General features: G+C 42.9%; 1 protein-coding gene across 3 annotated transcripts; it reads right to left on the reverse strand.

The window, feature by feature from the left end:
• Positions 1-163: 163 nt before the first annotated feature.
• On the reverse strand, positions 164-13,502 carry LOC113072095 (adiponectin receptor protein 1). 3 transcript variants are annotated; one of them, XM_026245239.1, is made up of 10 exons: positions 13,378-13,502; positions 13,249-13,295; positions 12,284-12,475; positions 11,743-11,862; positions 11,391-11,562; positions 10,413-10,599; positions 8,984-9,171; positions 8,712-8,905; positions 8,010-8,329; positions 164-535 (listed from the first exon to the last, which is right to left on the reverse strand). In XM_026245239.1, the coding sequence occupies exons 3-9, from the start codon at positions 12,413-12,415 to the stop codon at positions 8,201-8,203; spliced, it is 1,122 nt and encodes a 373-aa protein (XP_026101024.1). In that variant the 5' UTR covers positions 12,416-12,475; positions 13,249-13,295; positions 13,378-13,502; the 3' UTR covers positions 164-535; positions 8,010-8,200. The 3 variants fall into 3 exon arrangements, with proteins under 3 accessions (XP_026101024.1, XP_026101025.1, XP_026101026.1); XM_026245240.1 differs by lacking the exon at positions 13,249-13,295 and having other exon boundaries at positions 13,378-13,495; XM_026245241.1 differs by lacking the exons at positions 13,249-13,295; positions 13,378-13,502 and adding an exon at positions 12,988-13,099.
• Positions 13,503-15,382: the final 1,880 nt, after the last annotated feature.

Consider the following 15,382-nt stretch of genomic DNA (forward strand, 5'->3'; position numbering starts at 1 on the left):
CGCGCACACACACACAAATATGCACACACACATACATATACACATATATATATATATATATACACACACACATAAATATACACACACACACACACACCCACATCTTTTTCACATACCAAAAAGTACAAAAATAATAATAATAATAAATTAATGAAGCAAGCAATACTAGCGGTTTCATTTTTATTTTGCTTTTTTAAAATATTTTGACGTTTTAAACCAGTGCAAGTATTTTGAATGAAATCCCGAGTTCACTCAAACAAAATCTACAATTTTTCCCAACTTGAATCCCACTGCTGAAGCTATGGGTCAAGCATTTCAGATATAAAGTTAATGAATGATCATGCAGACATGTTTGAGAAAACTGAGACCTAAGCATGGATCATATGAGTTTTCCCTACAATTCTTAAAGTACAGAACCACTAACCAATAGACCAGAAAACAGTCAGAATAAAAAAGAACCCTGTAATGCTTTACGAGTCATTCCAGTGATTTACAACAAATGTTCTGTGCTGCAGTGAAATAGTAAAGAACAATACTAGAAGGTACATTTCCTGAAGAAAATGTGAGTGGTGCTTGCAGTGGCAAAACTCGCCCCTCTGTTGCTAAGGTGTGGTTGCTAGGGTACCCGGGGTGGTTGCTAGGGTCCCTATGATGGTTGCTAGGACCGTTGCTAGGGTACCCAGGCTGGTTGCTAGGGTAATCGGGGTGGTTGCTAGGGTGTTGCTATGTGGTTGCTAGGGTACCCACGGTGGTTGCTAGGGCGGTTGCTAGGGTCCCCATGATGGTTGCTAGGGCCGTTGCTAGGGTACCCAGGGTGGTTGCTAGGGTAATCGGGGTGGTTGCTAGGGTGTTGCTATGTGGTTGCTAGGGTACCCGGGGTGGTTGCTAGGGCGGTTGCTAGGGTCCCCATGATGGTTGCTAGGGCCGTTGCTAGGGTACCCAGAGTGGTTGCTAGGGTAATCGGGGCGGTTGCTAGGGTGTTGCTATGTGGTTGCTAGGGTACCCGGGGTGGTTGCTAGGGCGGTTGCTAGGGTCCCCATGATGGTTGCTAGGGCCGTTGCTAGGGTACCCAGGGTGGTTGCTAGGGTAATCGGGGTGGTTGCTAGGGCGGTTGCTATGGTAACCTGGGTGGTTGCTAGGCAGTTGCTATGGTACTTGGGGTGGTTGCTAAGGTGTTGCTAGGCGGTTGCTAGGGTGTTTTGGCTGGTTGCTAGGCAGTTGCTATGGTCTCCTGGGTGGTTGCTATGATGTTACTAGGTGGTTGGTAGTTGTCACAGATGGTCACTATGTAGTTATTATAGAGTTCTTAGCCCATTTGAGCACTTAGCTAATCACTATTAGCATGTAGCTAATCACTGCTAGCATGACTAGCATGTTGGAAGTCCAGTGTGCAAGCATGAGTCAAAAAATCCAACCGCCATGTCTGTACGATGTTCTGATGCAGAGATATAGGTCGTGCAAAACGGTTGCTAGGGTACTCCATTTGGTTGCTATGGAGTGGCTTGGCAGCTTCCAATAATGATACTCCAAAGGCTGCTTGTCAATATAAACCAACCCCCATGCTTCTATGTCTTTCAGATGTTAAGATATCTATCTTTTGATTTAGGTTGCTAGGTAGCTCTTAATGGTTGCTAGGGCGTGGCTATGAAGTGTTGAAGGTGATTCGTGATTGGCCATTTGCTGCCCCGAGTCAAACGAGCCCACCCTCATGTTTCTATGACACTTCTATCCAAAGTTATTCATTTTATCTTTCTTAATGGAAGTCTATGGAGCTTGTTGCTATGGCGCTCTCTATGGTTGCTAGGGCGTGGCTTGATAGATTCACAGTGATCCTGAGATTCTGATTGGTTGCCTGATTCAAATGAGCCCACCCCCTTGTCTCTATGACACTGTCATCCTGAGTTATGTTCAATACAATATTCCTATGTAATTTCCCATTTCAGGAAAAACACAGTGTTTCATGGGCTATCCCGCACCATTGTAAGTCTATGGGGAAACTTTCGGGGTCTCTAGCGCCCTAGGGGTACAACTTGTACCCCTCTGCGAGGTATGTTCTTGCACAGCCTTATAGCCTCTCCAAATGTGGTGATTCACATGTTTCTGCGAAATTCTCTCTCAGAGCTATGCTCCGTCAAATTTTTTTGTAATGCATTCCTATGGGACGTTTTTCGGCCGTTTTTTCGCCCGCTGTACGAACATCGTACACCCGATCGCTTATAAAAGTCATAGCACACCATTCCCGATTAGGCCGCACGATTTGACGCCTGTTTCGTTGGTCTGTGACAAAAACTGCGGGACTAGTTACGCGCCGAAATTTTGTACGGAAGAAGAAGAAGAATAACTAGAAGGTACATTTCCTGAAGAAAATGTGAGTGGTGCTTGCAGTGGCAAAACTCGCCCCTCTGTTGCTAAGGTGTGGTTGCTAGGGTACCCGGGGTGGTTGCTAGGCAGTTGCTATGGTCTCCTGGGTGGTTGCTATGATGTTACTAGGTGGTTGGTAGTTGTCACAGATGGTCACTATGTAGTTATTATAGAGTTCTTAGCCCATTTGAGCACTTAGCTAATCACTATTAGCATGTAGCTAATCACTGCTAGCATGACTAGCATGTTGGAAGTCCAGTGTGCTAGCATGAGTCAAAAAATCCAACCGCCATGTCTGTACGATGTTCTGATGCAGAGATATAGGTAGTGCAAAACGGTTGCTAGGGTACTCCATTTGGTTGCTATGGAGTGACTAGGCAGCTGCCAATGGTGATACTCCAAAGGCTGCTCGCCAATATAAACCAACCCCCATGCCTCTACGATGTTCTGATGCAGAGATATAGATCTTGCAAAACGGTTGCTAGGGTACTGTGTTTGGTTGCTAGGGAGTGGCCTGGCAGCTGCCAATGATGATACTCCAATGGTTGCTTGCTAATATAAACCAACCCCCATGCTTCTATGTCTTTCAGATGTTAAGATATCTCTCTATACTGTGGGTTGCTAGGTAGCTCTTAATGGTTGCTAGGGCGTGGCTAGGTTGTCTTGAAGGAGATACATGATTGGCCGTTTGCTGCCCGAGTCAAACGAGCCCACCCTCACGTTTCTATGACACTTCTATCCAAAGTTATTAATTTGATCTTTTTCAATGGAAGTCTATGGGGCTTGTTGCTATGGCGCTCTACATGGTTGCTAGGGCGTGGCTTGATAGATTCACAGTGATCCTGAGAGGCTGATTGGTTGCCTGATTCAAATGAGCCCACCCCCTTGTCTCTATGACACTGTGATGCAGAGTTATGTTCAATACAATATCCCTATGTAATTTCCCATAGTAGGAAAAGCACAGTGTTTCATGGGCGATCCCTCACCATACTATGTCAATGGGGCAACTTTGGGGGTCTCTAGCACCCCAGGGGTACAAATTATACCCCTCTGAGAGGTGTCCTCTCGCACAGCCTGATAGCCTCTCCAAATGTGGTGATTCACATGTTTCTGCGAAATTCTCTCTCGGAGCTACGATCCGTCAAAGTTGGACGTAATGCGTTTTCTATGCGATTTTTCGGCCGATATTTCGCCCGGTGTACGAACATCGTACGCCCGATCGCTTATAAAAGTCATAGCACACCATTCCCGATTAGGCCGCACGATTTGACACCTGTTTCGTTGGTCTGTGACGAAAACTGCGGGACTAGTTACGCGCCGAAATTTGTACGGAAGAATAATAATAAGAATAATAAGTATGTGAGATAATAATAGTGATGCCTTGCCTCCGGCAAGCACCACTAACTAGAAGGTACATTTCCTGAAGAAAATGTGAGTGGTGCTTGCAGTGGCAAAACTCGCCCCTCTGTTGCTAAGGTGTGGTTGCTAGGGTACCCGGGGTGGTTGCTAGGGTCCCTATGATGGTTGCTAGGGCCGTTGCTAGGGTACCCAGGCTGGTTGCTAGGGTAATCGGGGTGGTTGCTAGGGTGTTGCTATGTGGTTGCTAGGGTACCCGGTGTGGTTGCTAGGGCGGTTGCTAGGGTGCCTACGATGGTTGCTAGGGCCGTTGCTATGTTACCAAGGGTGGTTGCTAGGGTAATTGGGGCGGTTGCTAGGGTGTTGCTATGTGGTTGCTAGGGTACCTGGTATGGTTGCTAGGGCGGTTGCTAGGGTCCCCATGATGGTTGCTAGGGCCGTTGCTAGGGTACCCAGGGTGGTTGCTAGGGTAATCGGGGTGGTTGCTAGGGTGTTGCTATGTGGTTGCTAGGGTACCCGGTGTGGTTGCTAGGGCGGTTGCTAGGGTGCCTACGATGGTTGCTAGGGCCGTTGCTAGGGTACCCAGGGTGGTTGCTAGGGTAATCGGGGTGGTTGCTAGGGTGTTGCTATGTGGTTGCTAGGGTACCCGGGGTGGTTGCTAGGGCGGTTGCTAGGGTCCCCATGATGGTTGCTAGGGCCGTTGCTAGGGTACTCAGGGTGGTTGCTAGGGTAATCAGGGTGGTTGCTAGGGTGTTGCTATGTGGTTGCTAGGGTACCCGGGGTGGTTGCTAGGGTAATTGGGGCGGTTGCTAGGGTGTTGCTATGTGGTTGCTAGGGTACCCGGGGCGGTTGCTAGGGCGGTTGCTATGGTAACCTGGGTGGTTGCTAGGCAGTTGCTACGATACTTGGGGTGGTTGCTAAGGTGTTGCTAGGCGGTTGCTAGGGTGTTTTGGCTGGTTGCTAGGCAGTTGCTATGGTCTCCTGGGTGGTTGCTATGATGTTACTAAGTGGTTGGTAGTTGTCACAGATGGTCACTATGTAGTTATTTTAGAGTTCTTAGCCCATTTGAGCACTTAGCTAATCACTATTAGCATGTAGCTAATCACTGCTAGCATGACTAGCATGTTGGAAATCCAGTGTGCTAGCATGAGTCAAAAAATCCAACCGCCATGTTTGTACGATGTTCTGATTCAGAGATATAGGTCGTGCAAAACGGTTGCTAGGGTACTCCATTTGGATGCTATGGAGTGGCTTAGCAGCTGCCAATGGTGATAGTCCAAAGGCTGCCCGCCAATATAAACCAACCCCCATGCCTCTACGATGTTCTGATGCAGAGATATAGATCTTGCAAAACGGTTGCTAGGGTACTGTGTTTGGTTGCTAGGGAGTGGCCTGGCAGCTGCCAATGATGATACTCCAATGGTCGCTTGCTAATATATACCAACTCCCATGCTTCTATGTCTTTCAGATGTTAAGATATCTCTCTATACTTTGGGTTGCTAGGTAGCTCTTAATGGTTGCTAGGGCGTGGCTAGGTTGTCTTGAAGGGGATACATGATTGGCCGATTGCTGCCCGAGTCAAACGAGCCCACCCTCATGTTTCTATGACACTTCTATCCAAAGTTATTCATTTGATCTTTTTCAATGGAAGTCTATGGAGCTTGTTGCTATGGAGCTCTCTATGGTTGATAGGGCGTGGCTTGATAGATTCACATTGATCCTGAGAGAATGATTGGTCGTCTGATTCAAATGAGCCCACCCCCTTGTCTCTAAGACACTGTGATCCTGAGTTATGCACAATACAAAATCCCTATGTAATTTCAAACAGTAGGAAAAACACTGTTTAATGGGCGATCCCTCACCATTGTATGTCTATGGGGCAAATTTGGGGGTCTCTAGCGCCCCAGGGGTACAACTTGTACCCCTCTGCGAGGTATGTTCTCGCACAGCCTGATAGCCACTCCAAATGTGGTGATTCACATGTTTCTGCGAAATTCTTGCTCGGAGCTACGATCCGTCAAAGTTGGCCGTAATGCATTGTCTATGCGATTTTTCGGCCGTTATTTCGCCCGGTGTACGAACATCGTACGCCCGATCGCTTATAAAAGTCATAGCACACCATTCCCGATTAGGCCGCACGATTTGACGCCTGTTTCGTTGGTCTGTGACTAAAACTGCGGGACTAGTTACGCGCCGAAATTTGTACGGAAGAATAATAATAACTAGAAGGTACATTTCCTGAAGAAAATGTGAGTGGTGCTTGCAGTGGCAAAACTCGCCCCTCTGTTGCTAGGGTGTTGCAATGAGGTTGCAAGGGGACATGGGGTGGTTGCTAGGGTCCCCATGATGGTTGCTAGGGCCGTTGCTAGGGTACTCAGGGTGGTTGCTAGGGTAATCGGGGTGGTTGCTAGGGTGTTGCTATGTGGTTGCTAGGGTACCCGGGGTGGTTGCTAGGTCGGTTGCTAGGGTCCCCATGATGGTTGCTAGGGCCGTTGCTAGGGTACTCAGGGTGGTTGCTAGGGTAATCGGGGCGGTTGCTAGGGTGTTGCTATGTGGTTGCTAGGGTACCCGGGGTGGTTGCTAGGGCGGTTGCTAGGGTCCCCATGATGGTTGCTAGGGCCGTTGCTAGGGTACCCAGGGTGGTTGCTAGGGTGTTGCTATGTGGTTGCTAGGGTACCTGGGGTGGTTGCTAGGGTCCCCACGATGGTTGCTAGGGCCGTTGCTAAGGTACCCAGGGTGGTTGCTAGGGTAATCGGGGTGGTTGCTAGGGTGTTGCTATGTGGTTGCTAGGGTACCCGGGGTGGTTGCCAGGGCGGTTGCTATGGTAACCTGGGTGGTTGCTAGGCAGTTGCTACGGTAATTGGGGTGGTTGCTAAGGTGTTGCTAGGCGGTTGCTAGGGTGTTTTGGCTGGTTGCTAGGCAGTTGCTATGGTAACCAGGGTGGTTGTTATGATGTTACTTGGTGGTGGGTAGTTGTCACAGATGGTCACTATGTAGTTATTATAGAGTTCTTAGCCCATTTGAGCACTTAGCTAATCAGTATTAGCATGTAGCTAATCACTGCTAGCATGACTAGCATGTTGGAAGTCCAGTGTGCTAGCATGAGTCAAAAAATCCAACCGCCATGTCTGTACGATGTTCAGATGCAGAGATATAGATCGTGCAAAACGGTTGCTAGGGTACTCCGTTTGGTTGCTATGTAGTGGCTTGGCAGCTGCCAATGGTGATACTCCAAAGGCTGCTCGACAATATAAACCAACCCCCATGTCTCTACGATGTTCTGATGCAGAGATATAGATCTTGCAAAATGGTTGCTAGGGTACTCCGTTTGGTTGCTAGGGAGTGGCCTGGCAGCTGCCAATGATGATACTCCAATGGTCGCTTGCTAATATAAACCAACCCCCATGCTTCTATGTCTTTCAGATGTTAAGATATCTATCTATACTTTGGGTTGCTAGGTAGCTCTTAATGGTTGCTAGGGCGTGGCTAGGTTGTCTTGAAGGAGATACATGATTGGCCGTTTGCTGCCCGAGTCAAACGAGCCCACCCTCATGTTTCTATGACACTTCTATCCAAAGTTATTCATTTTATATTTTTCAATGGCAGTCTATGGAGATTGTTGCTATGGTGCTCTATATCGTTGCTAGGGCGTGGCTTGATAGCTTCATAATGATCCTGAGAGTCTGATTGGTTGCCTGATTAAAATGAGCCCACCCCCTTGTCTCTATGACATTGTGATCCAGAGTTATGTTCAATGCAAAATCCCTATGTAATTTCCCACAGTAGGAAAAACACATTGTTTCATGGGCGATCCCTCACCATTGGCATAGAATGGGGCAAATTTGGGGGTCTCTAGCACCCCAGGGGTACAACTTGTACCCCTCTGCGGGGTATCCTCTCGCACAGCCTGATAGCCTCTCCAAATGTGGTGATTCGCGTGTTTCTGCGATATTCTCTCTCGGAGCTACGTTCCGTCAAAGTTGGCCGTAATGCATTGTCTATGGGATTTTTCGCCCGTTTTTTCGCCCGGTGTACGAACATCGTACGCCCGATCGCTTATAAAAGTCATAGCACACCATTCCCGATTAGGCCGCACGATTTGACGCCTGTTTTGTTGGTCTGCGACGAAAACTGCGGGACTAGTTACGCGCCGAAAATCGTACGGAAGAAAAAGAATAATAAGAATAATAAGTATGTGAGATAATAATAGTGATGCCTTGCCTCCGGCAAGCACCACTAATAAGTATGTGAGATAATAATAGTGATGCCTTGCCTCCGGCAAGCACCACTAATAAACACAAGACTACCACATTTATCAAGACTTTTAAGCATCTTAACAAATAAACACCTTATTTAAATATATGTTAAAATCCTTCAAGAGATACCAAAAATCTTTAAATCTGCATTGTGTGAGATCCAGGTTCATTATGAAGTGAGCAGGCACAAGCCAAAGTTCAAGTGATTCCTTTTTTTGTTTTGTTTTTTACAGCAGAGTGTCATCTGTGCAGCCTCCTTCCAGGCCATAGCGGAACTCCTGCAGGTTTGAGATCCCATAAAAATGGACAAATGCCGCCGCAACAACCAGCACATGGAATATCTGATGAGACTGAAACTGAGAAAGTAAAACAAATAGAGACCGTGAGTCTCCAACTGTTTTTGCAATGCAAAAGGAAGCTGTTTTCAGTTAATGAGAGACTTCCATTTCATTAGCCGCTATAGATAAATAACTAGGAAAATAAAGTGCAATAAACATAAATTTGAGTATGATTATCATAAAAAATTCAATCAATGTCATCAACATCAAGCAGCATAACAGACTGCATTTATACTGCTAAAATAACTGTAAACAGATGATACCAGAAGCCTTGCACATTCAATTTAAAAATGGATGCACACGCTCCTATGTAAAAAAATAAGGTGGATACTTGTATGAACATTGTGTTATTAGGCCGCTTTACAATATTAAATACAACAAAGATTCCCTTAAGTCTTACCCAGATGTCACATTTGCCAGGGAAGTAACGTTCAGGTATCCGTGCTGCATAAAGTGATGCTCCGCTAATGTACATGGCACCCATCAGATAGAACCAGCCCATCTGACCCACTGTTGTTGCTTTCACAAAACCCTCTGCGATGGTAAAATGCATTGTGGGAATGAGCCCACTCAGCCCAAGGCCCATGAAAACACCTAAGTACAAGGAAAATCACTGATTGATTAAAATCATTCAAGCCGTGGAACATTTAGAGAAGCAGCTGAGTGCATTACCTGCACGTGTGGACCGGTGCCGAGGGGTGGCGAATCTGTCCCACTGGGCCACAACGATAGCAGCAACACCCAGCACACATACAACAGAGAGATAGATGAACCGCGGCTGAGGAGAGCAGTAAAACGAGTAGTACAGCCATGGAACGAATGAGCCCATGATTAACAACGCAATACCAGAGTAATCCAGCCTAAGGACATAAAAAAAATTAAAAACATACACTCAAGTTACTGAATTCATGTCTATTCATAAAAATAATAATAAAAACAAACAAACAAACAAACAAACAAAAAAAAAATATATATATATATATATATATGTTCATATATGTTCACCAAGACTGCAATTATTTGATCAAAAATATTTCACAATATTTATTTTGTAACTTTTTGATTAAAGGGCTCATCGGATGAAAATCTGACTTTTTCCATGTTTAAGTACTATAACTGAGTGTCCGGTGCATCTACCAACCCCCGAAAACGTTAGAAAGAAGAAACCAGTTAATTTGGTTTTGTAAGCCTTTCTCTGTAAGCATGTGAGAAAATGAGCTGATCAGGTTTCTTTCCCTCTCTGACGTAGGAAGGGATTCTTATTATAATATTACCGCCCATTAATCCAGTAGCCCCTCACTGCAGAACACAAGATCCAGAGGTCGTGGTTGGATCCACATCTAGGGGGTGGAGACAGGTTTAGGGGTGGGGCTCTGGGAGATGGGTGGGTTTAGGAATCTGGGGGTGGAGACCGTTATATTTAGGCATAGATATACATAATAAAGGCTTTTTTTATGTATATCTGTGGATTTTGGGATCAAGTGACGGGTTGGTTTAGGCACATGTAAGGTGGGAGGAGTTGGCTCTGGATCCAGCCATGCCCCCTGGATCTTGTGTTTTGCAGTGAGGACCATTTCCAGTAATCTACACATTTCCACCCACGGCATTCAGCCGCCATTGTTGTTTTTGGAAGTGACGGTGGTGTATTTGTTCAGACGCCAGAGCTAAATGTTCTGTCGTTGGCTGCACAGACGAACACAAATCATTATTTATTGATGAGTCCCAGCCTCAAAAGAGACAAGAGAGGAGTGGATTTATTTTATTTTAAGTGGAAATCCCAGAAGGGGAGTGGAGTGTGCAGTAACTCATTATCATTTAAAGAAACATACACCAAACCAGGTTGGTGTGAGCAGAGCTGTTTTTGACAAGGCAAAAAGGGTGTTGTTTACACAGCTATTGATTGATTTAAGCAAAATATGTTACAGACATTTCATGAAGACCTTACAAAAATAAAGCCCTTTAAATAAATGTTGTCTTGGGGAGCATAAAACACTAATTTCAAAAACGAAAAAAAAAAAAAGTTTCAAACTCGTTTTTGCAGCATGCCACTTAACATTAGTACTGCCTACACACAAAACGCATAAAAACTGGTGTCTCTTACTTGGAGAAAGTCCTAGAGACTTTTTCAGAGTGGCAGTAGACAGTGTGAAAAAGCCAGGAGAAGGACAAACAAAGAACTGCACCAAGGAAGAACATCCCCAACACCACTTTCTCCTGCACGGGTGCCATGAATGAAACGTTTGGCCGCAGCATTGTCAATGTGCCCAAGCACAGGAACAGAATTAGGCCTGTAGGGAGACATTGAGATAGATTAATCAGCCTTCGAAATTACATACCAGTAACATAATTACAGGTTTGAATTAAATTAAAAGTCTAAGTGGTGTGCTTTGTGTCATCCTCAGGGCAGTGATTCACACATATCAGATTATCAAATTACAAATATCATACAATTTATCTGGTAAGTTCCAGATGGTGTGAAAAGTCTTTCTTCAAAAGCCACTGGGGTTATATGACATGTGCTACTCTTTAAAAGTGACAGTAAATAATATTTATATTTCAAATAAATTTGAACTTACTCTTCATCAAAGAGTTCAGAAAAATTTATCATTGTTTAAAAATATATAAATCAGATAAACTGTTTTCCACATTGATAATATTAAGGAATATTTCTTGAGCATCAAATCACCATATGATCAGAATTATTTCTGAAAGATCATGTGACACTGGATCACAAGACTAGAGTAATGACTGCCGAAAATCCAACTTTCCCACAGAAATAAGTTACATTTTAAATAATATTTCAAATAATTCATGTTTTTACTGTACTTTAAATAAATACAGCCTTGGTGAGCTTAAGAGACTTATTTCAAAAGCATTAAAAAAAAAATTGAATTAACCGCAAATCTTTGAACAGCAGGAAACTTCAAATTTGGGAAACAGGAAATGTTTATTAAAAACATTTTTTTTTTTTTTCTTCTCTGGTAGTAAGTTTGAATGTAGAAGCTACAGAGATATGTGTTTTTTCAAGAGATGCTTGTTACGTTTGACTTTTCTGTATTATCATGTCACAAGCACAAACCCAACAGGTGCGTCCAGATGTTTCCAGTTTCTGTGTGAATCCTAAAGATGCTCCCAAAACAGGCACGGAAAGACGGCATGGGTGGACGGTGTCCCTGCAGCAGGTAATCATTATCCTTTAGCCAATCTGGGAGGAGATGGTATGGAATAACACGCCAACGTCCTTCCCATACCTATTAACGGTACAAGTTTGCTTTAAACACAAACATCTCAGACTAAAAATAGGCCACATTTACATTACAATCATTTTACACACATACATCGGGATTCATTAAATACCGGTACACGGTATTTTTGAAAATAATTATGTGATCAGGAGTCCTAGAACAGTTGAGGATAAGGTCATTAGTCACCTTGTGTACAAACTCCTCCATCTTCTCCATGGCATGGTGTGCCTGCATGGGCAGTGTAACCACCCGCAATCCTTGTTCTTCATCCTCGTTCTCATCCTCATCAGGGAATGCTGATGCACCCTGCATCAGCAACAATGCTTTTAGTTAACGTTTAGCTTTTAGTAAAATTGAGTTATTCTAGCCCCACTCCATCTATTATATGTACACTCATTTTTAAAAGTTTGGGGTCTCAGCGAGGCTGGATTAATTTGGTAAAAAATACATTAAAGAAAAATACACTTTTTAATTAAAATAATTGTTTTCCATTTTGATATATTTTAAAATGCAGCTTATTCCAAGTTGATTTTTCAGATTCTTTGATGAATAGAAATGTCAAAAGAACAATTTATTTTGAACAGAAAGATTTTGGAACTTTATAAATGTCTTTACTGTAACCTTATAAAAGTTGAATGAGCCTTTGCTGAATAAAATTATTAATTTCTATAAATAAAAATCTGACTGACCCCAAACACTAGTATATTTTCTTTTTCTCAAAACTCACTCTCGATTTCTCTGCTTCAGCTGGATGTGTCAGCAGCGGCCCGAGCTCGGTGAACTCTGCGTCCTCGTCATCAGAGGTGCACCGCTTGGCATCACCGTTGGAGCCGCGGTCACCATGGTGACACGTTGTCATGGGGAGACAAACCTAAAATCCCCAGAGTTTCTACCTTGTCCCACAGTTTACAATCTGGCCCTGATGATGACACATAAAATGTAGTAATTAATACATGCTGTTAACATTGTTGGCCATATAGAAAAGATTCATCACACATTTTATAATATTCCATCATTGGCATATCTAACTGTTTAATTAATAATTAATTGATTCACTTTAACTGTTGTCATAAATTAAATATTTGATATGCAAAAGCCCCTAAAAATCTATTCTAGGGCCCCCTTTCGCTAATTTGTGATACTGAGTGAATGAATATAAAGTAGATTAAAGATATATATATATATATATATATATATATATATATATATATATATATATATATATATATATATATATATTTCACTTGAATAGCAATCGTGAAATCTGTTACAACACGATCAGTTGTTTGTTTGCTCAGATCTGGTCAGGTTGGACTGGCTGATCTAGTTTTGCATGGTGTCAAAGGTTTACATCCTGTTAACTTAGCATGCTTACAGGCTAACTAAACAAGTGTTCGATCAACTATTAAAAAAACATTTACGAATCCTCACGTGGATCAATGTCCTGCTAAACGCGTTTGTTTCTCGGCTGTGTCTTATTATCCTCCGTGTAACATCTGTTGTTTGACAGAACTGAATCGGTTTAGCCAAAGCGTACGACAACATTAGCCTGCATGCTAATGCACTTCCTTATGGTCGATTTGAACATTAATTACAAAAACATGGTTGCTTCCAGCACAGTTCGTAAATTAATATTACAAATTAAGGTTAGAGTTAATCATATACGAGATCAGTGTGCGTCCGGTAAATTACCTGGCAGGCTGTCAGAGCTGCTCGCCGTGTGCTCGCTTTTATGAAACCTGTAGAACGAGGGGGTTCAGTTCAGCAGCAAATTCTAACACAAATTACCGAATTAACACAGATTAAAACAGTCTAACATACCGTGTACTATATATAAGAACGCGAAGACTACGGAGGGACGTTCTGTCTCTCTGTCAGACAAGAGGAAGAACTCGTGCTTACGGAACCAGTTTGGCTCGCGGCTGCACGGTTGCCAGGTATTTTGAACAAAACCCTCCCAATTGGTACTCAAAATTCCAGGGTGTAAAATACACGTTTTTCTTGGCAACACTGCGACAGCTATCAGTGGATATGCGCTCATGTTGTGCAAACGGAAAAGCATTCAAATACTGCAATCTATATATGATAAGGCTCATCTTTTAGACGTGCACCTGAGATAAAACCTGAAGCCACCATAGAAGAGGAAATGGGATCCTCTGGTTGTCTAGGGCCATTTAGAAACAACAACAAAACAACAGCAATGGTACAATATATATATATATATATATATATATATATATATTTTTTTTTTTTTTTTTGAAGCCTACTTTTCCTCACAGAAAATGCGAGGCACGCGTTCTTTATGGAATGATTGTTGTGTCTTCTTCAAAATTTTTGTTTGAAAGTAAAAATAATTATTTAAGACTCAAAAATAAATAAATGGTTAACAAAATAATTTGCAGTCTGTATAAATCTTTGAAAATCTTTATTTTTCTTTGTGCACTTTAATACTTTTTATCGCAAAACCACAAATGTTGCTCTCTTTTCTGCCATCTTTTTTGCGGGTCTAAAACTTTTGTTTGCGAGTTAAGTGAGACTTAGGTCTCTCCAGAGCAAAAGTGGGCGTTTATGACTTTGTGGGTGTTTTCAAACTGCTGGGTGTTTCTAAATCTCTCAGTGGGCCATCTCTAGAGACTTAGGTCTCTGCAGAGCAAAAGTGGCATTTATCACTATGTGGGTGTTTTCTGCTGGGTGTTTATGAATCATGCAATCTAAATGATCCCCCTTACCCAACCCCACCCCTAAACCTAACGTCACTATTACATCAACTAATCAGGTATCATGGTGTAAAAACACCTTGATCTTGTAACTCCCATTACTTTCCTGCAGAGACCTATACTTGGGAATTCCGGGGGAAACAGAGTGGGCGTGGTCAACCCGCGACTTCAATTGAGAGTGACCAATAGAAAAAGGCCTTTCATCCAGGTGGGTATAGATCGCCCACTGAGAGACGGTTTAACTTGCAAGCAAAACTTTTCAACTCACAAACAAAAGTTTTAGACCCGCAAAAAAGACGGCAGAAAAGAGAGCAACATTTGTGGTTTTGCGATAAAAAGTGAAAAAATAAGGTTTTCATAGATTTATACACACTGCTAATTATTTTGTTAGCAATTTCTTTATTTTTAAGTCTTAAGATTTTTTTTTTTTTTTTGCAATCTTTTATTTTTTAATTCCAATATAATTTGTTATACTTTCAAACACAGAATGATTTATTGAATAATAGAGACACAAAAATCATTCTATAGGTCTTCCGCTCAGAGCCTCTGCGTACACTCTACGATGACGTATTTTTACTTCATGCCTACCATAGCGGACCCTAGCGGATGTAGAAAGTATAACACAGGCTTTTGTGTCTTCGGTCGGTTTTGACTGCAGAGGATCTTAAAGGAAGACACCACCATTTTTATATATTCCACTATGTTCTTCCCACCTCTTAGATGAGTTGATACGTACCTCTCCCGGCTGTAGCATGCGGCACCCAAATGCTAGCATTTAGCTTAGCACCATTCATTGCTTAGGATCCAAACAAGGAGGAAATTAGAAGCTACCAAACACTTCCATGTTTTCCCTATTTAAATACGGTTACATGAGTAGTTGCACAAGTATGGTGACACAAAATAAATCGTGGTGATTTTCTAAGCGTATAAAAAAGGATAACTATTAATGTATGGCAGAAGATCACTTCACAGCACTTGGACCTCGTCGCAATAATATCATCACTCCTGAAATCTCATCAAGTTGGTTGTTGGTTGACAGAAGAGGGAGAGGGGGAATTCTCAGGAGTGGAACAGGCCATTAAACAGTTTTTCAAAATTTTTGTGTTCAG

The sequence above is a fragment of the Carassius auratus genome, unplaced genomic scaffold (genome assembly GCF_003368295.1).
Source record: "Carassius auratus strain Wakin unplaced genomic scaffold, ASM336829v1 scaf_tig00008539, whole genome shotgun sequence".
NCBI lineage: Eukaryota > Metazoa > Chordata > Actinopteri > Cypriniformes > Cyprinidae > Carassius > Carassius auratus.

Bases quoted from the DNA above. Each gene is read 5' to 3' on its own strand.
- LOC113072095 (XM_026245239.1), bottom strand. From the start codon at position 12,415: ATGACAACGTGTCACCATGGTGACCGCGGCTCCAACGGTGATGCCAAG. The intron at 11,563-11,742 runs GTGACTAATGAC...TACCGTTAATAG, and splicing joins TGGAGGAGTTTGTACACAAG to GTATGGGAAGGACGTTGGCG. The intron at 9,172-10,412 runs GTAAGAGACACC...TTATGTCCTTAG, and splicing joins GTCTCTAGGACTTTCTCCAA to GCTGGATTACTCTGGTATTG.